This window comes from Vipera ursinii (genome assembly GCF_947247035.1).
Source record: "Vipera ursinii genome assembly, chromosome: 2".
NCBI lineage: Eukaryota > Metazoa > Chordata > Lepidosauria > Squamata > Viperidae > Vipera > Vipera ursinii.
Window position 1 is genome coordinate 77,701,778 of NC_139513.1, and position 25,753 is coordinate 77,727,530.

General features: G+C 37.8%; 1 protein-coding gene across 1 annotated transcript in view; it reads right to left on the reverse strand.

Moving 5' to 3' along the window:
- Positions 1–6,355: 6,355 nt before the first annotated feature.
- Positions 6,356–25,753, reverse strand: part of SGCD (sarcoglycan delta) — a gene marked incomplete at both ends in the record, with an annotated part of 191,933 nt that continues 172,535 nt past the window's right edge. The window contains 2 exons of the mRNA XM_083353565.1: positions 6,356–6,529; positions 9,514–9,637. Of these exons, the coding sequence (XP_083209691.1) occupies positions 6,356–6,529; positions 9,514–9,637 (298 nt within the window). The remainder of the gene's footprint in view (positions 6,530–9,513; positions 9,638–25,753) is intronic.

The window sequence follows — 25,753 nt, forward strand, 5'->3', positions numbered from 1 at the left end:
TTAATGGCAACTTTTGGATGTTTACATATACTTTATCAAAGTGAAACTATAAGCTTGCTGACAGCATTCAATTTCTTCCACATCAGAAATATTTCAAAGTCCCCTTAAATCTACGTATGTGATTTACCTTTTAAAGGATATTAATTAGGAATACAAGCTACAGCTTTTTCAGCTTGTTTTACCACAGCATATGTGAAAAAAGATTTGAACTGTGAGGAAGAGCAGATTTTTAAAAAAAGGAAAAATGGCTAGGATGAGGAATGATTTGGTATGTTTAGCCTGCAGAAGAGAAGATTGTGAGAAGACGTGATAGATATTTTCTGATTGGCTATAATGCAAGACAGAGTAAATTGTTCCAATTTGTTGCAGAAAGTAGGATAAAAAAACCACCATGGATTTATATTCCAAATAGATTTTTTTACAGGCTGTTCAAGAATGGGCTGCACTCTTACATTCTATAAGTCTATGAGCTTTATAATTAGGGTTTCCATGTCACACTGAAGCTACTTCCAACTCAGTGTCAGACATGCCAATGCTGTACCTGAAGTTTAATCCCTATCTTAGGAATTAAAACCACAAGAAGAAACTATGAAGGTACTGTATATAAATATTCAACCACAGGTAAGTCTAAAGTTGATTTTCCATTCTGTTTTCCAGCTTTTTAGCACAAAGACCAACTTCAATAAATACATCCAACCAGTGCTTTTTTGTAAAAGAAAAAGGTGCCGGAACTCACACATGTCATACAACCCGGCTTGCCTACCCTACAAGGTTCCATCCAAAAAAGGTGCCGGAACTCCGTTCTGAGCGTTCTATGAGAAAAAAAGCCCTGCATCCAACTGAGCAAGCTTCCAGTTGTGCAAATTTCTAGAAAGCAACCAAGACTTGAAGAGAGACGTTATGGGCCTAATAGGCTCACAACTGTTCCCCATATTTTGCCTATTTGTCTCCCAGAGAATGACTCCAAATACACAGAGGCTTTAAATTCTATTACTAGGGAAGCATCAGCATTAAAAAACAATTGGAACTATAATACTTTAATACAAAATTAAGCCTCTTGCTTAATTTTGATTTTAGTGCTCTTTTATAACGTAATCGATCAAACAGAAACGCACCACAATAAGCAATAATAAGAAATAATAACTTTACATGGAGCCAAAGTTTGTGCAGGAGAATGCATGAATTTTTAAACTCTAGACAAGAATTCAAAACTTTCTCAGGTGGTGGGCATCAGTGTGTTGAACACATGTTGGAAGAGTTGGCTATCTCATGATTTTTCTCAATTTTTATTCATTACTTTTAAAAAAATAGAAATGCTTTAAAAATGTGATCATGGAAGGAAAGGACCCTCGGCACCCTTTACCGGGAGTATCCATGAGTGCTATTGATCTTTGCTTTGTAACTATCAAATTAGGAGGGATCTCAAATATCATGCAGAGCAAAACTGTCCTGCTTGTTACAGGATCTGCTAAAACTTTTTAGACAGTGACTAGCCATTCTTCTTCTTCTTTTTCTTCTTTTTTTGGAAAATTCCTGACAAAGGGAAATTTAACTCTGCATGGGCAATCTATTGCATTGGTTGGCAGCCTCTTACTATCAGGAAAGTCTTCCTCATGATTAAACTGAATCTTTTCCCTTGTAGTCTCAGTCCACTGGTACTGGCCCTGCCCTCTGGGATGACACAGTACAAGTCCACACTCTCCTCTGCACTGCTATCATACTGTATCTTATTTCAATGCCATCTTATGTAGGCTACACGTATCCAGTCCTATGCTTATGTAGGTATGGATATAGTATTGTAAGATAAGCTGTTTCATGATTTTATAGATAGTTGACATGTTATATGAGCTTAACAATGACTGTACTGTACCCAACAACATGATCACTAGCAACTGTATCTGTATGCAATTTGTGTATGCTTGATATTTTGGGATCTTTTCATAGCAAAATGATTTCATTAATTGCCAGCTACTCATCAGAACACAAAATGGTTTAATTATAAATAACCATTATCCAAATAGTATTCTATTTTTAAGAATATTGTTTCACTGTGACCATTTTCTAAATGATAAGTTTTCATTTCAACTTAAAGATTATAATGATTGTTGAATCAAACCAAATCAGAAAATAATGCAAACTGTTTCCATTTAATAGGATTAGGTTGCTACTGTACAGACCATAGATATTAACCATGTCTACCATACTTCCCAGATGTGAAATTGTTTTAAATTGTCCCTGAAAGTACTGCAGGCCTATCTTCTTAACCATTGGGTTTATGGTTGGTTCAGGTATACTAAATATAAGAAGAAGAAATTTTAAGTATATCAAAAAGAAATAGCTGTAATGTAAAATGAATAACATTGCGACTGCTTGAAATCACATACATTTAATGTGAATGGGAGAATATCAGGTAAGGTTTTTGATACTAAATCCTTACTGAGAAAAACCTTTAGATACCCATAGCTAGCATTTCAGCCTATTCCTCTCTTAGCCTGACTTCAGTGGAAATCCACCATTCATATTTATTCATCTTGGCAATCGAAAATGAATACTAGTGGCCATTGAGAGAAAAATAGAAAAAAATGCTAGTGAAGATAGCATACCAACCTTTCTTGGGCTGAAATAATCAGATAAAGCCAATAAAGTAAAATAAATCCACCAAGACTTCTGTAGAGTTCATCAAACTCCAAGGTTATTAAATGGCAAAACTGGACAGTTTTTTCACAGAGCAATCACTAATAGAATTTGAGGTGACCACTCCTCAAGTAATATGTCAGCAACAATCCCTTTAGAGTAAGAGGGTTTTTTTCCCTTTTGCAATTACTTTCCACAGAAGCCTTTAGCAATATCTTTTAAAATTAGAATTGGGAGAGATAAAGGAATATCAGGAGAAACTAATGTTATTCCTTATTAAAATAATAAACATTTGTTAGATGTATCAGTTTTTTAAAGTATTCATAAAACATATGGTATAAATGTCCAAATTTTTGATATATAATGTCTTATTTAACAGCATTGACATTGGTACAAATCTTAACTTTATATGGAAGGTATTTGTGACTGATCAAAATCTGAGTATACAAATAGATAAATAATTGCAATTGATCCCTATATATTTTAAATTTACCAATTACTTATTTTAATACCAAATCCTAACACTTTGAACATATTTTGTCTGTTATTGGATATTGTTTCTTTTGGAAAAAACAATATACAGTACACAATGGGAAAAAGTTGTTGATTTAACGTTTCAACAATTGGAATAGTTTGGAGTATGGCATCCATCTTTCCGATGACTGATTTGATAAATTTACCTGCAATGCAGGCAAGTATCTGAGCCATCTTTAAGAAAGCTAATTGTAAAAGCATGGTGTGTGTTACAACCACTATTGCTGTTAAAAATGACAGTCATTCTATTGTTGGGATTTTATGTACAATTATACATTGCATAAATCATACTTTGAAGATTTAAGCTTCCTACAACTTAGATTGGGAAAGAGTAAAGAAAGAGGAAATGTTTTCTATGACTATATGTAATTTTACAAATATCAAAACACCTTCTTACCTATGATTTTAAAAGAACAATAACTTCAAGCCTAGTAGTGTTTAGCAAAGGAAGCAAATAACTATCTTTTTCAGTGAGAGCTTTTGCTGCTTTTGGGATGGCAAACTTCTCCCATATTTTAAGGCAGCCTTCTCTAACCCAATGTTCATTAATGCCTATGTTGTTTGAATTAATGGACTATATAGTCCAGTTTATGTGATTTGCATTTGTTTGTGGGGAGCCTAATTTAAATTACTAACTAAATTCAGCATCTAATCTTAGATTCTAAAGACTATTTGATACCTGTTGTGAATGACTTGTTTGCCTTACTTTTGCTATTGTATTTCTTCTCTCTATATAAACATTCTTCATTACTGTCAATTTAGTTAACAGCCAAACTAAAGATCAGGAACCAAATTAATATACAGACTAAACTAGCAGAAAGGTAAGCCCTTCAGAAATAAAGAAGCAAATACCCAGACACCTGCAGTTCATTTCATTGTTTGTTTCCTTATCAGTAAAATTGATAAGAAGAAAAGATAAAACCTCGTCACATTGCAATATGACTATTTTCCTCTTCAGCGTTGAGCTCATTTACCATCTTGTGCACCCTGACAAATGTTCCTTAGTGAAATGGGTCTTAGAGCGGATCATTATTCAGTATGAAATGAACAACAAAAGCAAAAACACAGTTCACAATTTGATGATTTGAAGTGGTACCTTCAGTATAAATTTAGATGTTCATTACTCAGACAAAAATAAGATTGAGGTTACCAGTGCCTCTGAGCCTTGGCAGTTTTAGTAAGTCTACCTCATAAGTCCGCATTCATCTTCCAAACACTGCAGTCACCATTCTCTCCAACATTTAGTCTAAAATATCAGATAAAATGGTTTTAATAATAAGATAAATATTGATGTGCTTCTCCTTGCTGAGTGCATTGACTTAAGGCATAGGCACAAGTCTCCCTCTTTTAACAGAGATGGTATATAGTTGTGTCCCAATACAATTATTATCCTGGGTGACCCTCTTGCATTTAAGTAGCTCAAAATGTACTTTGCAACAACCACTGAGTTAGCCAATGCATTAAAGACTTAATATCATCATTAAGGCTGCACCCTTAAATATATTTTATGAGGAGGTAAACTTCATAGAGCATATTTGACCTTACTTCTGAGTAAGAATGTCTAGGATTGCACTGCAAATGTAATCTGTAACTACACATTTTACTGTCCATCAAAAGTGCACTTTACTGGTGTCTTCAAGTCTTTTTAACCAATGACTTGAAGCACCTAATTATATTTAGAAATGGCTTAATCCAAACTACTGAAACCAGTGAGAATGTTATCTAAATTAAATTCAACTGACTTGCTAGGAAGTTCTTGGCGTGCTCCAGATCAGAAAGCCTCAAAGCTGGCTTGAAGTTTGAAGCTTCTTAGAAGAGTAACCAATAACTCATGTGTTTCCCCCAAATCTCAGAAGTTATAGACCAGTTATGTTTCCTAGACTATTAAAATGCATTTGGGGATCAGCTAAGGAATCAATTTCATGAATCACGTGCCTTTTCCATGATAGAAGGTGCAGAGTAGTGATGGATAGAACATAACTCACTTGCTTCCTATCACCCTTTCTGAAGTGTAATTCATTTTAGGCTTTTGGTTTCAACAGTACGATTAAAGAGGTTTTTCTTTTTGCTGCTGCCATTGTTCCTTAATCATTATTTTTTAAAGAGTTATTTTTAGGATTTTTTTTTTGCAGGGAATGTTTGTAATGATCAGATGGTTTCCCTCCAAGACACCATTCCCAGGCCCATCTTGAAGCCTCTTCTGATGATATAATATATGGTGGAGCAGTGGTTAGAATGGAGCATTGCAGGCTAACTCTGCTCACAGCCTGGAGTTTGATCCTGACTGGCTCAAGGTTGACTCAGCCTTCCATCCTTCCGAGGTTGGTAAAATGCGGACCCAGATTGTTGGCGGCAATATGCTGACTCTGTAAACTGCTCCGAGACTGGTTTGTTTTATATATATTTTAAATTAGTTTTGTTCTTCTGTTTACTGAAAGCCTTTACTTGTAATCTGGATATATTCTACCTTCCTTTTTGGTTTCTTACCTTCATGAGTCATCTGAGGAGGGCTGCTATAAGTTCATCTTTGCTTTTTTGGTTTCATATTTAGGTTGTCTTTATACACAGTACTCTTTCTCCACAGATACAGATATCTATATGGCCATAGAAGAAACCAACAACATAGGAATTGTGTTCAGCATCATATAAATGTAATCTCTCTATCTCACTTTCACAGACACCTGGGGAAGACGCAATTGCAGATTTAGTGCCTTTACACATGGCAGATTAAACATGGGTGCAGTCTCTTGTGACATGATAGAATTTGTCCTTAGTGTTATGAGGATTAATTGTTATTAATTGTTATTGAATTAGCCATTAAATTTGGAGAGGCTTGAAAACTTGGCAAATGGAGACATACATCCAACAATCTGAGTATTCCAGAAAAGATCTGCATCCAATTCACTCGAAGTTCTTACATTTTGATGTAGGAATGATAAATGCCACACCAAGAGGGTCACCCTGGAATTTCTTGTACTGAAACCCCATTTTATGAAAAGGATATATATATATCTATATATACTTATATCTATATATATCTATATATTTATATATTCACACACACATGCACACACACGCCCCCTCCCCCCAAACATACACACGAGTCTTTGATAGGCTTTCTGTGTTCTAGCAAAATTAAGTGGCAGCTTAACTGTCTTGCCATGAAGCCTGCTGCAAACAGTCTCTTTCAAAGGCAGATACTTGGATTTATCTGGCAGGTGGAGCTAGATCCAGCCTGGGACAGAAACAGCTTTCCATTGGAGCATACGCAGAGCTCATAGATTTTTTGATTGGATCCAGAAGGGGAGTAGGATCCCTGAGGCAATCTAGGTAGTTTGATTTTTGAAGCCTCCAACTTTATCTGAAAGAGAAGGAGGAGAAGATGAAGGAGGAAGAAAAAATGGAATTCTACTTTTGGTCAGGTTCTTGATTTAAAATCCATGATGTAAATTAACTATGCCTTTCATTCTGTAGCATACATATGTATTCAGTAAAGGCTGAATTTAGGCTAATATAAACACAGACACATGATCAGGAATATGATTATGCCTTTTCATGCACTAGGTATTAAGTAAGAATGGACAAATTTCAATATGTCAGTCCGTATATTAGTTTGGAAAGTATAAATGAAAATCCAAGCTATATTGTTCCCCTATAAATGGTAAAAGTATAACTTTATTGTTTACATAAAAAAATCTTCACTGCTAGAATCCCTCAATAATTGCCATAACAATGTACAGTTTTCTGCTCTTTCTACATTGTTATTTGTGGTCTTGGATATCATTTTATTATTCTTCCTATGACAGTTTAATGATGCACAGGAATCCATTGTTTAAAATATATAAAATATGTGAATTAAATTTTCCATAAGCAGATATTCAGTGCTAGAAAAGTGCAATATTATTAGATTACAAGTGACCAACAAAATGTGCAGTTACTGGGATAAAAGATGATTTAAGCATAATTAATCATAGCAAAAATTAGCTAACATTTGAATTCCTAAAACTAGATTTCCTGGTTAAGAAAAGTTACAGTTGCAGTTCACCCAGATTAACTTTTAATATTTAATTTTTAAGGATATCCTATTTGGCACACACCACTCTCAATGATTTCCCAATTAAAAAGTGTCTGCTTTGATGATGCATTTTCAAAATGTGTACAGAGAAGCAAAGGCAAGGGAAGACAAGGGGGAATTCAGGCAAAATGATAAGTGCAAATAGGATTTATCTTGAACTGGGTTTTATTGAGACTCACTTTTTGTATCTATTTTCAGTGTTGGGGCTCAGTGAGATTCTAAAAATGTATAGTGTTTTCAGGTGCTCTCTTGGCCACTGTATTTATAGCTATTTCTAGCTCTCTGGACCAAGGCATCTAGATCAGAAGGGACTGTTTCTATGTTTGCTTGAATTATTTCAATGTTTACTTCACAAATTAAGTGCAACTTGATAGTTGCAATAATCTTTAGGAGTAATTATTATTTGAATGGTAATTAACAGCTTTATGGAAGCTGCTTGGAGTTTACCAGAAAGTTGTGATTACATTAAATCTGTCTGCTAGGGGTCTGGGTCTGTATCTAGACGTTAGGAGGCTATTGCGCCTATTGTTATGAGAAACAGGACCTTTGGATATGCCCTAATAAATAGGTACAGATAAAGAGCAAAGTTACACTACTGTTGTTATAGTCTATGTGCTGGAGATGAAGGTTAGGGAAACTTGGATCTGGAGGCTGTTGCCCAGGGTTAGAGCCGGAGGTAAGCAGTACGTTTGAAGGTCCTGGTGAGGCAAATGATTCTAAGGCAAGAAAATAGTCTACTGTATAGAGGAAAAAATATGGTCAGAGGAAACATGGGAAGTTTCTTTTCTCTGAAAAAAAATAGTGAAATAAAGCTGATTTGAAAGTAAGTTGAAAGGTAGAAGAAAAAAAAAGCAGAAGGATTTTGGTTTTGTAGCATTGTGCTCAGTGGAGATTCCCTCCTCCTCAAGAAAGAGAGAAGAGAATCTGAAATTGCATAGGAGCAAGTATTTCAGCTGGCAATAAGTTGGCCAATGGAAAACAATTAGAGAAAAATGTGTTGCTAATTAGGGAGAGTGAGTGGGGAGAGAGCTGACAGTTTTGGGCAAATAGTGATGGTAGAGACTGAAGAGGTAGGGGAGAGTGTTGGAATTGTTTGGAAGTGGACAGTGCAAGTGGACAGTTTTAAAACACTGCCATTACAACAGTGCCATTACAACAAATGTGTAGTTCAGCTTTTTCATGAGTAACACTTGGAAAAGAACAACTTGGAGCTTGTGCATTTTTGAGCAAGGTTAACTGCTTGTTTGTCTATGAGATAAAAGGGAATTCAGCACCTTTGCTTATTTTTCCATCTGTATGATACTTTTAACCTGTATACATGTTCATTCAAAACAGCACTGCCAATTCTTCTAGAAGTATATCTACCACTTACTGATCACACTAATGTACTGTGAGTTGTAGATATAGTATTCATTGAACATTACACTGAGACCTGAAAATTGTTTCACTGTTTCTCCAGGTTATAAAAAGGCTGTTTCAAAAAGTGGAAATGACTTAATCGTTCTTCTTTCTTGATCTGAAGATTAGAATGTCTTTGTTACCATCATCAGTGTGGAAAACAAAATTTAGGAGAATAGGACACTACCTCCATGGTTACATGTTACTGATGGAGCAAAATGAGAGGTAGACCCAAGCAACCACAAATTTACCTTGGCTTGGTACACTGACTTTTGGGTAATGCGAGTTATTCAATTTGTGAACTATCACTGCAAATTCCTAAATACCTTCAAAGATCTAAAGAGTTTGTTTTAACCCATTAAAAATACTTCCAGTCTTTACAGATCAATAGGGGTGAGTTAATCCTACCTCACCACAACCTAAACGATACAAAAGGGGTAATTATGCTGGTCAAGAAAAACTCACTTTAAATTGTCAAACAAAATGGGAATTTAGTGGTACTACTCATTTTTACAGCTACATAAATCTGTTTCCCATAATCATTGCTATTTTCCCAGCCTTTTAACACTAATTAATCAACTTGCCACTTTGTATGGGAGAAGTACAGTTTGCATCCAATGAGTTCCATCATCTTGATGAGGAACTTTAATATATTAGCTATCCATATTGCTTTTTAGAAGCAGTGCTAAATGAAATTGCCAAGAGAATTTCCAGTGCTAAATGGAATTACCATCCTATTTTTTAAATCTGAAAATTGCCCTAAATGTGCCAAGCTCTCTGTTCTGTACTCATTGCCAATTAGACAGCCTTGACAATAAACCAAAAGCAGAGTCCTGATCTCAGCTCTGAGGTGTACTGAACTTTCTCCGTACCTCACCATCTTTGGATTGCAGCTTAAGTTCCGTCCTGCACGTTGCTTCAAGGTTGCCAGCCTCAGCATTGATCAAAACTCCCTTGGGAGCCTCCATCACCAAAGAGCGTGTCGGAGACTCAAGTCTGTAATATCAAAAAGGGATCACATCAGTATCTGTGTTTTTGAGGAGGAGGAGGAGGAGACTTGTTTGCAACTTGAAAAGGTTCAATCTGAACTGATGCTGAATCTAAGAAAATGCATTTGTTTGGAAATAGCACTTAGCACTTAGACTTATATACTGCTTCACAGTGCTTTACAGAGTCAGCATATTGCCACAAACAGTTTGGGTCCTCATTTTACCAACCCCAGAAGGCTGGAAGGCTGAATCAACCTTTACCCGGTTAGGATCAAACCCCTGGCAGTCAGCAGAACTAGCCTGCAATACTTCATTCTAACCACTGCGCCACCATGGCTCTTGAAATACTAGTAGTATTTCAATGACATGATGTTATATTTTCTTCATCCATTCAAGGTAAACCTTTCTACAGCAAGCATTCATGACACTTTTTTTTGCAGATGTAGGCCAAGAAGGAAGAAAGTAAATGTGTGTGAGAAAGTTTTTTAAGAAAAAAATAACCCAGGAATGAAGTGTTCCAAATATATACTGTTTTAACTTGGTTTCCGGGTGCTACACCAGCCTCGGGCTCAAGGTAGGGGCGGAGGAGTGGCGATAGTCATGAAGGAGACCTTATGTCCGCGGGAGGCCACCGTTGTCCAAATAGTCGGGTGTGAGTCCCTCCTCCTGAGATGTGGCCCTAGAGCTCAGTTGGGCTTGCTGCTGGTGTACTTTTCATCTAGTCGCACAGCAGCAGCCCTGCCTGAGCTTCTCAACATCCTCTCTGGGTTGGTGATTGAGTTCCCCAAACTTATGGTTTTGGGTGACTTCAATCTACCATCCCTGGGGGGATCATCTGAGTTAGCTCGGGAGTTCATGGCTTCCATGACAGCCATGGACCTGATGCAAGTTATTCAGGGTCCAATTCATGGGGGGGGTCACACGCTCGATTTGTTTTTTCTATCTGGATGGTGGTTAGATGATCTGGGTGGGGGTTCTCCAATTGTTATGCCCCTGTCATGGACTGATCATCATCTCCTGAGGTTGGTCTTCCATTTTGCCACCCCCATCGTGGGGTTGTTGAACCAATGAGATGGTTCCACCTTAGGTGCTTAATGGACCCTGAGCGGTTCCAGGCGGCGCTTGGGTCCCCACCTGCCTCCTTTGCTCACAGCTCAGCCAATGCCCTAGTGGAAGCCTGGGAAAAGGCAGCCACGGAGGCACTCGACCGAGTTGTACCCATACGGCCCTTGACCCGGTGCAGATCCCAATGGGCTCCATGGTTTTCTATGGAGCTCCGGGAGATGAAGCGTCAGAGATGGGGCCTAGAGAACTGTTGGAGATCCAGCTGATCTGAATCCGACCAGTTGCGACTAAGGTCTTTTACGAGATCTTATCTCGCGGCGATGAGGACGGCAAGGTCTAACCACTTTGCTACCCTAATTGCGTTCACAGATAATCGCCCGGCCACCCTGTTTAGGGTGACCCGCTCCCTCCTTAATCAGGAGGTGAGGGAGGAGCCCTTGCAGGGTCATGCCGAGGAGTTTAGTCAACATCTGTCGGACAAAATCGCTCGGATCTGGACCGGTTTGGACTCCGACTGGGCAGAGTCTGACGATGAGGACATGAGCAGTCTTGTCGATGTTATCTGGGAGGAGTTCGATCCTGTGACTCCTGAAGACGTGGACAGGATCATGGGGAAGCTGAGCTCCACCACGTGTTTATTGGACCCATGCCCCTCCTGGCTGGTTTATGCGGCCCGGGATGGGACACGAGGCTGGCTCCAGGCAGTGATAACTGCTTCCTTGAGTGAGGGTAGTTTTCCCACCACCTTGAAGGAGGCGGTGGTGAGACCCCTCCTTAAGAAGCCTGCCCTGGACCCAGCTGTATTAAACAACTTTTGTCCGGTCTTCAACTTTTGCTTTCTCGCAAAGGTTGTTGAGAGCGTGGTGGCGCATCAGCTCCCTTTGTTCTTGGAGGAAGCTGATTATCTGGACCCATACCAATCGGGTTTCAGGCCCGGGTACAGCACGGAGACGGCATTGGTCGTGCTGGTGAATGATCTCTGGCGGGCTCGGGACAGGGGTTGTTCCTCTGTCCTAGTCCTGTTAGACCTCTCAGCAGCTTTTGATACCATCGACCATGGTATCTTGCTGCGGCGTCTCAGGGGGTTGGGAGTGGGAGGCACAGTTTTTCAGTGGTTCTCCTCCTACCTTCTGGGATGTTCGCAGTCGGTGTTGGCAGGGGGGCAGAGGTCGACCTTGAGGCCTCTCGTTTGTGGAGTTCCTCAGGGATCGGTCCTCTCGCCTCTCCTGTTCAACATCTATATGAAGCCTCTGGGTGAGATCATTCGTGATTTTGGAGTTGGGTATCATCAGTATGCTGATGATACCCAGGTTTTCATTTCAACCCCAAACCCCAAACCAAAGTGATGCCCTCGACGTGATGTCCCATTGCCTGGAGGCGGTCCGGGTCTGGATGGGGAGGAACAGGCTTCAGCTCAACCCTGACAAGACTGAGTGGCTGTGCGTGCCGGCATCTCGGGAAATTCAGATTATTCCATCTCTTGCTATGGGGGGTGGCTTATTACCCCCTGTAGATAGGGCTCGCAACTTGGGAGTCCTCCTAGATTCACAGCTCTCCTTAGAAGATCATATAGGAGCTGTGACTAGGGGGGCCTTTGCCCAGGTTCGCCTGGTGCTCCAGTTGCGGCCCTATCTGGACCGGGATGCCTTGCGTACAGTCACTCATGCAATCGTGACCTCTCATTTGGACTACTGCAATGCTCTCTACATGGGGCTGCCCTTGAGGACCACTCGGAGGCTTCAACTGGTGCAGAATGCAGCCGCGCGAGTTGTGTTGGGAGTTTCCCGATACTCCCATGTTACACCTCTGCTCCGCGAGCTGCATTGGCTTCCAGTTGCCCTCCGGGTGAGATTCAAGGTGCTGTTGATGACCTATAAAGACCTACATGGCATGGGTCCGGATTACCTATGGCAACATCTGCTGTTGGCGTCAACCTCCCTCCGTCCAGTGTGCTCCCACAGAGAGGGCCTCCTCAGGGTGCCACCGATCAGAGAATGACGACTGGTGGCCCCCAGGGGGAGGGCGTTCTCTGTGGGCGCGCCAGACCTGTGGAACCGCTTGCCGGTTGAGCTCTAGACGGCCCCCGACCTTCGCTCCTTCCGACGGGATCTAAAAACTTATTTATTTGAACAAGCCGGCCTGGTCTGATGGGTTTGGGGTTTGGGTTTTAACATGGTTTTTAACTATTGTATTATATCGGGCATAATTATTTAATGTTTTTTAACTTTTGTACTTTGTATTTTGATATTTATTGCCCTGTACACCGCCCTGAGTCCTTCGGGAGAAGGGCGGTATAAAAGTTTTATAAATATAAATATAGATAGATAGATACTACACCATGAATTTCTCATATGCATAAAAAATTGGGAATGCAACATGAATATATTTTTATGTGAATTGGGTGGCCATATAGATTTTCTTAATAAATATTTTTTTTGCTATTATAAGTCACAAAACTTGTAACAATTCCCAACAAAGTAGCTCTCTTCTATATGTATGTGATAGCCTTTTTTGTATTCTCCCTACTGGTACAAAAACAATTAAGAAGCTCTTTTTTCAGCATGTTAGTTTATCTTTAATCTCTTGAATCAAAACTGGAAAAACAGAAATAGAGCCTCTACAGGGCTGAATTTTAAGAGGAGGGATGGAAAAGGCTTTGTTCAGATGGATCAATACTTTTCATTCAAGGATAAGAACTAAATCTACCAGATCTGATAACAAAAATCAAAATGGCCACTTACCAGTAGCAAAAAGATACAGAAAATTACTACTAGTCATCTGGATTTTTAGGGCTCAATCTGCTAGTCTTAATTTTTGTTTGTATGAAGTATACGATGGTGGCTACTGTTATCCAATAATCCTACTAGCTAATTAGCTGATACATAACTGATATTATGGAATGATTTCAGTATTTTGCATTTTCCCACACATGTTTACGGGCCATCCAATTCACTGGACAAAAACAATATAAAAATTACACTGATAGATATTATAGTGGGGAAAAATATACTTTAAGTCAATGAACTCTCAAAAAGGCCCTGGGCCATTAGCTTTCTGCCAAAAAAATTTTTTGGAGGGAGGGCTCTCCAAAGGGGAAAATAAATATGATCCCACTAATGATGGTCTGCTATTTACTGGGTAATGATTTGATTTGTTTTCATTCCAAAAGGAATGAAAAGCACCTGCATTTTGTTCTTTGTTTTTTTAAAATTATTTCTGCAAACAAAAAGCAGTCTTGAATGTAGGCTGACATAATGTGGAATATTTGGACTTTATTAAGATACTAGCACAAAATGTCTATATCTCTAGGTCAGGAATGGCACCATCTGTTCTATGAAACCCACAGATAGTTATTTATAGCCCTGATTTACATTAGATAGTGGCAAGCACTGATGTGCTTGTTTTCAAGCCACACTCGCCGCCTTCTGTTAATATTTAAAAGCAATACTTTAAAAATCTTTAGATCTTTTTTTATTTTTATCAAACACACTTAGAAAGGATATTGAAGCTTTCACTGTGGCCTTTAACACACAATTTTCTTGTGGTCAGAATCATAGGGAAGTTGCTGGATAAGCAACAGTGCTAAAAATAATTATCATGAAATGCAAGCATGTGACAAGTCGACTAACTTGCTTTTCATCAAATAATACTTCATAGAATCTGATGAAATGGGCTCCAAACTACTTAAAGTTTATGCCATAGTAGATGTGTAGTAAGGTTGTATTTTGATAATACGTTAACTCCTGATCACTGGGAGGCACTACACAACTACTTTTCATCCTTACTAGGATTCTTCAGGCATAGGAATCCTCCATGCCAGTCTCCAACCCATTAAAGTGCTGAACATAGTATGGAGGTTACATATCCTTGAAGAGTCCCAGTAAGGATGAACTGATTGTGCAATATCTCTGTTGGTCACAAGTTAATATAACATTTAAACTGTATAAGCCTCCCTTAAGAGCCTTACGTATAATAAGTACATAAGCCAGTGAAACTTTTGTAAGATCCCACAATTCCTGTACCAGGCATGTCTGCAAGAAAACAAGCTCAGAGACCACAAGTGAGAGTTCAACTGTGAGCTGCAAATATTCTCTTCCAACAGTAGATTGTTAATGCTATTGAAAAAAATCAGATGAATGCCACCTTGTACAGACTACACAATAATACATATACACACAAATTATTACTGTACCTCTTAACAAATATCCAGAAATAAAGGACATTTGTCAAGGTGAGAGAGATGAATTATTGTGATTATGTTGGGAGGTAAGCATTCCTTTATAGTTATTCTAAAAACAACTATAATAAGTTATTATTTGAAAGAGGTATTACTACTATTTGTAGTAGTACTAATAGAATTTATGGGATTCTCAACTCCCAACATCTCTGGGAAGCATACAGTTAAAATATAAAAAAATAGGTAAAGTAAAGGTAAAGGTTCCCCTGCACATGTGTGCTAGTCATTTTCTGACTCTAGGGGCCGGTTCTCATCTCCGTTTCAAAACTGAAGAGCCAGTGCTTGTCCGAGGATGTCTCCATGGTCATGTGGCCGGGATGACTAGATGCCAAAGGCGCACAGAACGCTGTTACCTTCCCACCGTAGTGGTCCCTATTTTTCTACTTGCGTTTTTTTACATGCTTTCGAACTGCTAGGTTGGCAGAAGCTGGGACAAGTAACAGGCGCTCACTCTGTTACGCAGCACTCGGGATTCGACCCGCCAAACTGCTGACCATCTGATCGACAAGCTCAGCGTCCTAATCCACTGAGCCACCGTGTCCCTATAAAAAATTACAACACTCAAAAATAATAAGTGATGATCCCCAAGACAACATGCAACCAGAAAATCCATTCAGTAGGGTTCAGCCTACACACTTCCCCAAAAGATAATTTTGAGATCTTCAGACTGGCAAAATAGTCTCTTCCCAACTATTTGACATCTCACTCGAAATTTAGCTCCAACCTATGTTTTACTCATACTGTTTTCCTGTTTATACATTCTGCTTTTTCCTAACGTTCTAATCTCTGTTTTTTCCCCTTTTACTTTCTTAAAATATATTTCAATGAAAGAGAAGGAAAAAAGTAGGAAGAACAATTAACACAGGCCAGCAAGCTTGAGCTGGTACAGAACTCAGTTATGGAAATCAGCATACTGGATATATGCCTTGCTATACTCTGTTTTGACTGTTTTCGTGAGTGATACTAAATACTTTGCTTAAATACCCTTTTCTTTCATGTTTGTTTCTAGAAAATTATAATCTTAACTAGTCAGATGGCAGACAGTACATGGCACCTGCCTACCTTCTAAAGAAATATCTTTGCATTGTCACTAAGCTCTACTAAGTCTCACATCCACAAAGAGCAAAACTTTCCTTTTCTCAATTTGAAAATTCCTAGAGTAATTTATTGGAGGTCAACCTATCAGGTTGTTCTGTGCTTTCAGAGATATTCATTCTCTTGAAGCAATCATTACTTATCCAGATTTCTAGTTTTCATTTCCTGCATCATAGGGAGCCTCATTAATCATTTCAGAAGGAGGACACAGTTGAGATCATCATTTTTGCAATATTCCCATTTTTAATGGTACACACAGTGGTGCTTTTGTTCCTCCTTAAGTACCATAGACCTGAAATGAATCTTCAAAAGTATGTATAATTTTTAAACAATAATCTTTGCAAGAAAAATTGAATTTGCATATTATTGTGAATTCTTCTTCAATTCACCAACAAGTAATGCACATTTTAGTTATAGTATATGTTTTAATTAGGCAGCTTTTATTTCAAAATACTAATATTCAGACATAATAGCAATATATCAAATATTTTCAAATCCTATTACATGTCTAACAAATGCTAAATGTTGCTTCTTATAGTTGTTGTTAGGCTTTCAAAGGATCATCTCTGAAATGTTGGAAACTTCTCAAGAATTTTGCAGTATCCAAGAATTGCTGTAGAACTCATTCTTAAATCATTAGGGTCAGCTATGAGATCAAACCCTGTAATCATGGCTAATGCATAGAAAAGGAAAGTTGGAAACTGGGCATAACTTATCAAACACAGCTGGATTTAGGAAGGTGGCTTCAGGCACACTACTACCTCTTTCAAGGTTAATAGCACTATGTCCTCCTCTAATGAATCTCTCATATCAAGTGCTAATGCTTTGCCTGTGTTCGAATAGTAGCATTCTAACTACTAAGGACCTTATGAGCCAGTAGTTAGAACGCACTATTGCAGTCTACTTCTGCTGACTGCTGACTGCTTTCATTTCTCCAATTTGAGTCTCACTGACTCAAGGTTGACTTCAGCCTTCCATCCTTCCAAGGTCGGTAAAATAAAGACCCAGATTGTTGGGGGCAATATGCTGACTCTGTAAACTGCTCAGAGTGGGCTGTAAAGCACTGTGAAGTGGTATATAAGTCTAAGTGCTATTGCTATCTACTTCCTCCAGCTCAAAAGTTTCCAAAGAATACCAGATTATCACACATTTACTTATCACCATTCATTTGGCCTCTAGAGTTGAGTTGATTTGAATAACTTTATCAGCTAAGAATCTGCAAACTAATGAGGCATACCTGTAGGAGCTTTGTCCCAACATGCCCATAGAAGCCCTTCATTAGACTTTGGTTCTGCCTAATCTCTAGAAGCTCCAAAGGCAGTAGGAGAAACTTGCAGTGGGGGGAACAGCCCAGGTATAAGGGCCATCTATATAGAACTCTACATGGAAAAAGAGATGCCTGATGTTCAAACTGGATTTAGAAAAGGCCAAGGAGCATGAGACAATATTGTGATACACAAAGGATAACTGAGGAGCTCAAAGAATAACTGAAAGAAGTTAGTATATGTTTTATTGATTATAGAAATACCTCTGATTGGGTCAATCATGTCTAACTGGGGGACATACTTAGGAAATGGGAATTCCAGAACAACTCATTTTCTGTATCACGACTATATACACATCTAGAATGCAATGTCTAGATGCAGAACACAGTGAAACAAACTGGCTCCAAATTGGCAAAGAAATGAGACAAAACTATATGTTTTTTCCTTATTTTATTTTGCCTATATTATGAATATATACAGTATTAAGGGAAGCAGAATTGGAAGAATATGAGTGTTGAAGGACCAGGTTAGTTGCAGATCATCATGGAGAACATCCATGCAGTTGCTAAGAGATGTCACTGATTTGGTGGCCAATAATCAATCAATCAGTTTATGCTAGGCTGTATCAAGCTACCATAAAAGGAATATAATTATAATCTATTTCTCAACTTAGGAAAAATGACCTATTTAGTATGAAGATGACTTGGAGCTTAGAGTTTTTGAGATACCCATAAAAAGAAATAAATATTAATTACGATAGCAGAACTTTCTTAATCATTGTGGCTCATGAACTGCATATACCCTTATAAAAATACCAAGATAATCAGCCTCTTTGTAAACATGCCCTCAATATCATGGCACACAATAAAATATTTATCAAGATCATTTATTGCATGGCACTAACATCAATCTTGTTTTCAATTATGTTCTAATGAAATGCACCAATTACTGTTTGAATGGTGACATACAATTGTAATCTCATTCAACAGATAAATCTTGCTCAAACAAGCTTTTCAGTATACTTTCTTCCACAATATTAATTACAAATATAAACAAAGATGCATTATTATCTTGGTATTCTGCAATAAATCCAGGGATTTAGTATAACATGTTCTTCTGTATGACAACCTTAATCACCAAGCAGTTTCCAACAATTATGCTGCACATCCATAACAAAATCCAAGGTTTGAGGCAGTAGATTCTGAACCTGTTTCTATGACTTATTATTTGAAATGATCTACAACTCCTTTTACATGCAGGTAAGAAAAGATGTTATCTATTATAATATTTAAACTCCTTAAAAACCTCAAGTTTAATGCTCAAGGCTTAGGCTTTCTGATATATAAAGGATGAAAATTCCATCATTGATAGTCACTGAGATAAATAATTGCAAACATGGCTTAATTAAAACTATAGCACTGAATCTTGATGATGTTAAAACTCAAAAAATCTAATGAATCCAGTAATCTCTCTTGATTATGAGTTAGATATTTTGGATCAAAAATTATTTTAAGCCTCCCTGTACATTGCTAAAATTTTGACCAGAAACACGTAAATGGGTTAAACATACTGAAATTAAAGTATAAAAGAGCAAGAGCCTGGGAGTGTTTGGCTATAGAAGGTATGTGCAGTGTAACCTACAGTATATACATAGCTATTTATATTATATATGCCAGGGGTGTGAAACTGGCAGCCCGTGCACGGGCCAGATGCATCATATATAGGCCACACCCAACCCAGCTCCACAAAGGCAAAAACGTCGTGATACATCACTATTGAGTTTGACACCCATGATATATGCCAACATCATTCACTGGAGGTAGCTTTCACTCAATACATGGAAAGTAAGCAAGTTCTTGACAGGGATAAGAATTTGAGGCAGATTGTTTCTACCCAAACCTAAAAAGACTGAATATCCTTGGGAAAGGACACCCATTGATCTATGCACATAGTCCTTGATTGTGAACACGATTCTATTGCTAAACAAGATAGTTGTTAAATGAGTTATGCCCCATTTTACAACATTTTTTGCCCAGGTATTAAGCAAACCACTGTAGTTGTTAAGTGAATCAGGCAGTTTTAAGTGAATCTAGCTTCTCCCATTCACTTTGCTTATTGGAAACCACCTGGGAAGATTACAAATGGTGAGCATATAACTCCAGGACAGTTCAAATGTGTGCCAGTTGCCAATTGCCTGAATTTTAACCATGGGTGACCCTGGGGATGCTGCAATGGTCATAAGTGTGAAAACTGGTCATAAGTCACTTTTCCAGTGTCACTGTAATTTTGAATGGTCACTTGAATGGTTGTAAGACAAGGATTAACTGTATCAGGTTTTCTGAGTTGACCTCTTCTTTACTGCTATTCATCCCCAAATTATACTGGAACAATGGAATTAAAAACAGAATTTGATTTGTATTTGTCTTTTTTTTTCTCTCTCTCTCTATGATTTTAGGACAAAGCTAGGACTTGGAATATTATCTGTAAATTCATTTTATTTTTGAATTTAGGTCCTTGTGTGACACAAATTTCCAGTGGCATCTCACATAAACAAGAACATGATATTTGCAAGTGTAGAAAAATCTAGCATTTTGCAGAAAAATGGTTTGAGATATCTGCATGCCCTCCCATCAACCTTGGAGAAAAAGGTCAGAAATCACCATGTAATATAAACAAAAAATTCTACAACAACCACAAGAAAAGCACCAAATGTTGCATGGCAAACTATCTCCTCAAAAGCAATACATTGCAAGTATATTAGCAACATTTGAAAAACATTTGAAAACAAGGGAAAAAAACAGTCTTGACTTTAGATCATCAATAACAATAACGTTGTAGAACAGTAAAAGTTCTGCAAAGGTGATCTGTAGTGTGATTACTATATATTTATTTTTTTTACCTGACACTCTAAATTGGTTTCTCTACAATCTCTACACCAGTAATAAACATAGCCCAGTTGTTCTGCTGGAAGATGCAATAAAAGTATAGAAGCAGCAAATTTTGCACTTTGCTATATCAGCAAAGATGATGATAGAAAGTCTTTATGGTGTGCAAATGCTGGCAAAGACCTAGTGGATAGAGTATGTTCTGCTGCAAGAAATAAATATTTGTTGAAATAAATGAAAACCTGTAGATAATAGCATCCATCTCCTCACTTGTTATATGAAAATGATAATTGGGCATATTAGGAAGTAAATGACAGTAAGCTGAATGCAATGGAAACGGGCTGCTTGAGAAGTGAGTGTATTACAAGAAGGTCAAGAATGACTTGGCTGGTGCAAAAATAGTACAGTATGTTAAAGAAGTTAAATCATTACATATCCATTATTTGTTATTGCTTGCATTTTAATTTTCTTGTGTTGGTCTATGACCTTAGTAAAGATTTTGATTTGAAAGTTAAATGTGGAAAAATAAGAGAAAAAAATTAAGAACAAAAGCCACTGCACAAATCAATGTATGGGCATGATGGAAGCAAGTACACAAAGACATGGAGATGCGTAGAGAAGGTGCTGTTATAAACCAGATATTAAACCTTTTTTCCAGTATGTACACTCTACATTGCACTGCTTGTCCTGAAAAGGAATAATATGATTGGTATGTACCTATGAAACATTTTTGGACAGTCAAAGGCTGCAGATAGTACAAACTGAGATTTTTACAGATAAGATATGTTTAGAAGAAACTGACTGGGAAGGAATACAAAAGTCTAAAAGCATTCTACATAAATGCATCTTAACATTGGCTTTCTATATTATCCAATAAATGTTGCTCTGGGGATCCTGATAGTGAATAGCAGTAGAGAAATGCCTTCAACAACCAAAACTGAATCATGGAAGATGATAAAAAGGATATGAGTTGGAAATTCGCTATTGAAATATATACTGAAATATAATAAAGTAGTTATATTTTTAGTGCATCTCCTGCAACATGCTTCCTGCTTATTTATTTCAAGATGGAATTGGCAAGTTGTAAAGACTTATGGTTTTCTTGAACATGGTATAAATTTCAATGTCATGAGCCCATATCAGCACTCTTCCTCTTATGAAAGCCTCACAAATCTGATAGGAATCATATTTGTGAGGCTTTTGAGGATCTTTGAAGGGAAGATCTACTGGAGATCCATAGCTAGGGAGTGGAGATCTATTTCTAAGCTTGATGCAGAGATCTGCCTACACTTCCAGGGATGCAGATGCCTCAAAATGCAAAATCAGAAAAGATTGCCAAGCATAAGAATGGTCCCTTGAAGAGAAAAATTTCTTAGGACTAATTAGGTTTCTATAGCAGTGAAGGAGTGATTAAAATGTTTGAAATGGGAAAGGGCTTAAGTTATCTCAAAGTCATAATACAAAACAAAGCTTAGAATATTTCCAAAATGACCAGGGGTTTTGCACACCTCTATTAGTAAGAAGCATTTCTTGCTGGCACTAAAAGATTAACAACTGTGCCTTGAATACAGAAGCATTAAAGCCTTCAGTGCTGGAACAATGTATGACATTATTCTCATGGTCGGTGGTTACTCTTTAGCTGCTCAGCTCCTACCTCATGAACTCATTCATGCCAAGTCTTCAAGCCCTTCACAGTATGTTTTTCAGAATACAATCTGACAATTTTTGCCTTGGTTCTGCTTTCCCTTTCTGCACGTCTTCAGAATGAGTTCTTAGACTCATTGATTCCTGACTAATTGGAGCCACAACCTTAAAAAATAACAGTCAGCAACTGTAAACTTAAAATCTAAGAGGAAAACCAGCAATAATATATAAGCAAAATAATAATATGTAATATTAGTTATTTACTAATATGTAACTCATCTAGATCCCAGAAAACCTCAATGTCTTAAGGGAATAGCCCTGTAGAACTGGACCATACCCAACAGACTCAGGTTTTAGGAGACCATTTGGAAGAAATGTCCCTGAATAGTGAGATGTTCTGACTTGCTCCAGGTTTTTTTTTGCACCAATCAGAGGTTGCCCCAGCTGACCTACAAGGTTTTCTCCAACAAAATATAATGGCTCCAAAGAATGTGGAAAAATCCTTAGAATGGTGAAACCTCAATAGCCACATGTACAATTGCTGATGAAAATGGACTACACTCATACTACACAAACTGCTCCTGAACAGTAAATCAGGGAGCTTTTGTCTTGTTTTTGAAATGTACTACTGTAGCCCAAAGATATATAAGCTATGATTCTACTTTTGTTCAGGACTGCTCAGCAAACTACCAATGTTTTGGTGGAAATGTGATATACACTTTTTTTGTTGTTTGCAGGCCTAATAAAACTCTTGTATCTTCGGAATGATTTGGTTGCTTTAGGTCAGTGGACCCAACCTTTCTGGCTTGGCAGCCTGGCAAGGGAGATAGGGCAAATGGGCTGTGTGAATAGCAGCCCAGCGTGCACATATGTACAGCTTAATTTGTGCAAGGGATGGGCTGGTGCTCATGTATGTATGCATGCCAGCCTGCCGTTCGTACAACTCGAGCTATGTGCGTGCTTGTGCATGCCAGCTGGCCATTCTTGTGGCCTGGTTGCAAATAGGCCATGGTTCAGTAGTGGGCTGCAGCCTGGGGGTTTAGGACCCCTGCTTTATGTGACCCAGGTCTTAGGTACCACACCTGCTTTTTTCTCTCTCTCTCTTTCCCCTTCTCTTCTGAGGATCTGGGTTTGCTTTAGAAACAAATAAGCAAAGCAAACACATCTAGAAATGATGACTTACAGAAAAAAAGTTTAATCGTCCTGGGTTAGTTCTTGCAATTCTGTGACATTTTGTACATTTTGTATGTTTAAAATCTTTCAGTCACCCAATGAGATTAAAATTATTCCCCATACTAATTTATTGTATGTACTTTCAGAAAGAAAGGTCAGCTTGTTATATTTGAAGATAACTGAAGGAGAACTATGGAAGAAATTATGTCAATTTACATCAGACAATTATTTCTGGGACTGCCTGATTCCTTGAAAATAAAATCTTACATCTTACAGTATGTTGAAATGGAAAATGGTGAACAAGACATACACCAATTTCAAACAGAACTCTTTTTTTCAAAATAAATGACAACATGGAATCAACAAATGCACCAACATTAAAATACAGTGGCATTGAACACAATATTGCTCTGCAGTTTAAAAAAGGTTTTCCTATTTATTTTACAAATAATACTTGATGTAAAGAATGAAGATGCCCATGACAGAAAAGGCAGCTTTTGGTTCAAGAGAATCTACAGAGGAACCAGACATATGACTAGTTCTGAAATGTTTCTGTGTTTCTATAAGGAAGGAGAATGCACTAGTAGTTCAAAAAGCCACAAAGTAAACTAGCACAATTACCCAAGTAACGTTAGTTATTTATAGTAATATGTAGATATTGATTGTAGCAAAAAGGCAAAAGGTCTATGGAGATTCTCAATCATCCAGGTCATGGTTGTCCCAAAGGTGCCTTTTCTAAAATTCAGTGGTGAAAAAAGTAAGGTTCTACATTTAGGCAGGAAAAATCAAATGCACAGGTATAGTATAGGGGTACCTTGCTCGATAGTAGTAACTGTGAGAGGGATCTCGGAGTCCTAGTGGACAATCACTTAAATATGAGCCAGCCGTGTGCTGCAGCTGCCAAAAAAGCCAACACAGTGCTAGGCTGCATTAACAGAGGGATAGAATCAAGATCACGTGAAGTACTAATACCACTTTACAATGCCTTGGTAAGGCCACACCTGGAATACTGCATCCAGTTTTGGTCACCACGATGTAAAAAAGATGTCGAGACTCTAGAAAGAGTACAGAGAAGAGCAACAATGATGATTAGGGGACTGGAGGCTAAAACATATAGGGAACGGTTGCTGGAATTGGGTATGTGTAGTTTAATCAAGAGAAGAATGAGGGGGGACATGATAGCAGTGTTCCAATATCTCAGGGGCTGCCACAAAGAAGAGGGAGTCAAGCTATTCTCCAAAGCACCTGAAAGCAGGACAAGAAGCAATGGATGGAAACTAGTCAAGGAGAGAAGCAACCTAGAACTAAGGAGAAACTTCCTGACAGTTAGAACAACTAACCAATGGAACAACCTGCCTCCAGAAGTGGTGAATGCTCCAACACTGGAAGTTTTTAAGAAGAGACTGGACAGCCATTTGTCTGAAATGGTATAGAGTTTCCTGCCTGAGCAGGGGGTTGGACTAGATGACCTCCAAGGTCCCTTCCAACTTATTATTATTATTATTATTATTATTATTATTATTATTATTATTATTATTATTATTATTATTATTATTATTATTATTATTATTATTATAAAAGGTAGCTGGAATTTCTTGGGGTTTTTTTCTTTGAAAACATTTCACTTCTCATCCAAGAAGCTTCCTCAGTTCTGCTGTACTGAAGAAACCTCTTGGATGAGAAGTGAAATGTTTTCAAAGAAAAAAACCCAAGAAAGTCCAGTTGCCTTTTGGCAAATGCACCTTTGGGATAATATATCAGCAATGTATATATAACATTAGATTTTCTGGCTAGTACACTAATTTATAGTGAATTTAAATCTGGACCCCTGTAAGCTGTACCTCCTGAAGTGAGTTTATGTTGTGTGCAAATGTTAACTCAATCTGAAGAGCTCTTTGGGTGATGAATTGCCTGTAACCTGAGAGCAATTTCCAAAGTTCACTTTAAAGACTTGACTTGGTAATGACATCTGTGGCATGCTCATTTATGTAGAATCAATTGATAATGATCCCACTAACTTAAGTCTTCATTAACCATTTGATTTCTTTAGGCTTTGACTTCTCTTTTAATTAACTTTAATAATACAACAAAAATATCCAATATTTCACCCCAACAAATGTATTATTTGAAATCCATAGATTATTTCAGATAATAGACTTCTGAAAAACAGATGGAAATTAACTGAAATGTCTGTTCTCGTACTGTGGTTAACTTTTTTTTGTGGCTCTCAGTAGATGTTATTTGGCCAGACAGGACCTTATTTTTTTTTAAAAAAAATCAGAAATGTATGCTGTTGTTTTAATGGGAGGAAATGACATTAATAAGACATTTTTTTAAAAAAAAGATCAAGTTATACATTTTTTAACAAAATTGATTGTGTTTTGAAGATTTGATTCCTCAAATCCAGAAGGAAAATTAGTATTTAGAGCATAATTTTGAATATACTTACTAAAAATTAATTCTAATATTTTTGTCTATGTATAAATGCAGCTGCAAAAACTTTTGATTTTTTTTAATGAAATAGCTAAGAGATATGGTATATAGAATTAACCTCTCTACAAGTGGAGCCAGAAGATGTCTCTTTAAGACACTCTTAAAATTTAAGTAACCTATCTTTGGTGTCAACAACTGAATTCTGATCAAAACTGTACAACATCACTGGGACTTCCGGTGGCGACGCGACGCCGAAGACAGCCGTCTCCGGGCTGCCCGCTCCGCAGCTGTGTTTTTTCCATCATGAACAGCGCCGATCAGCTGTT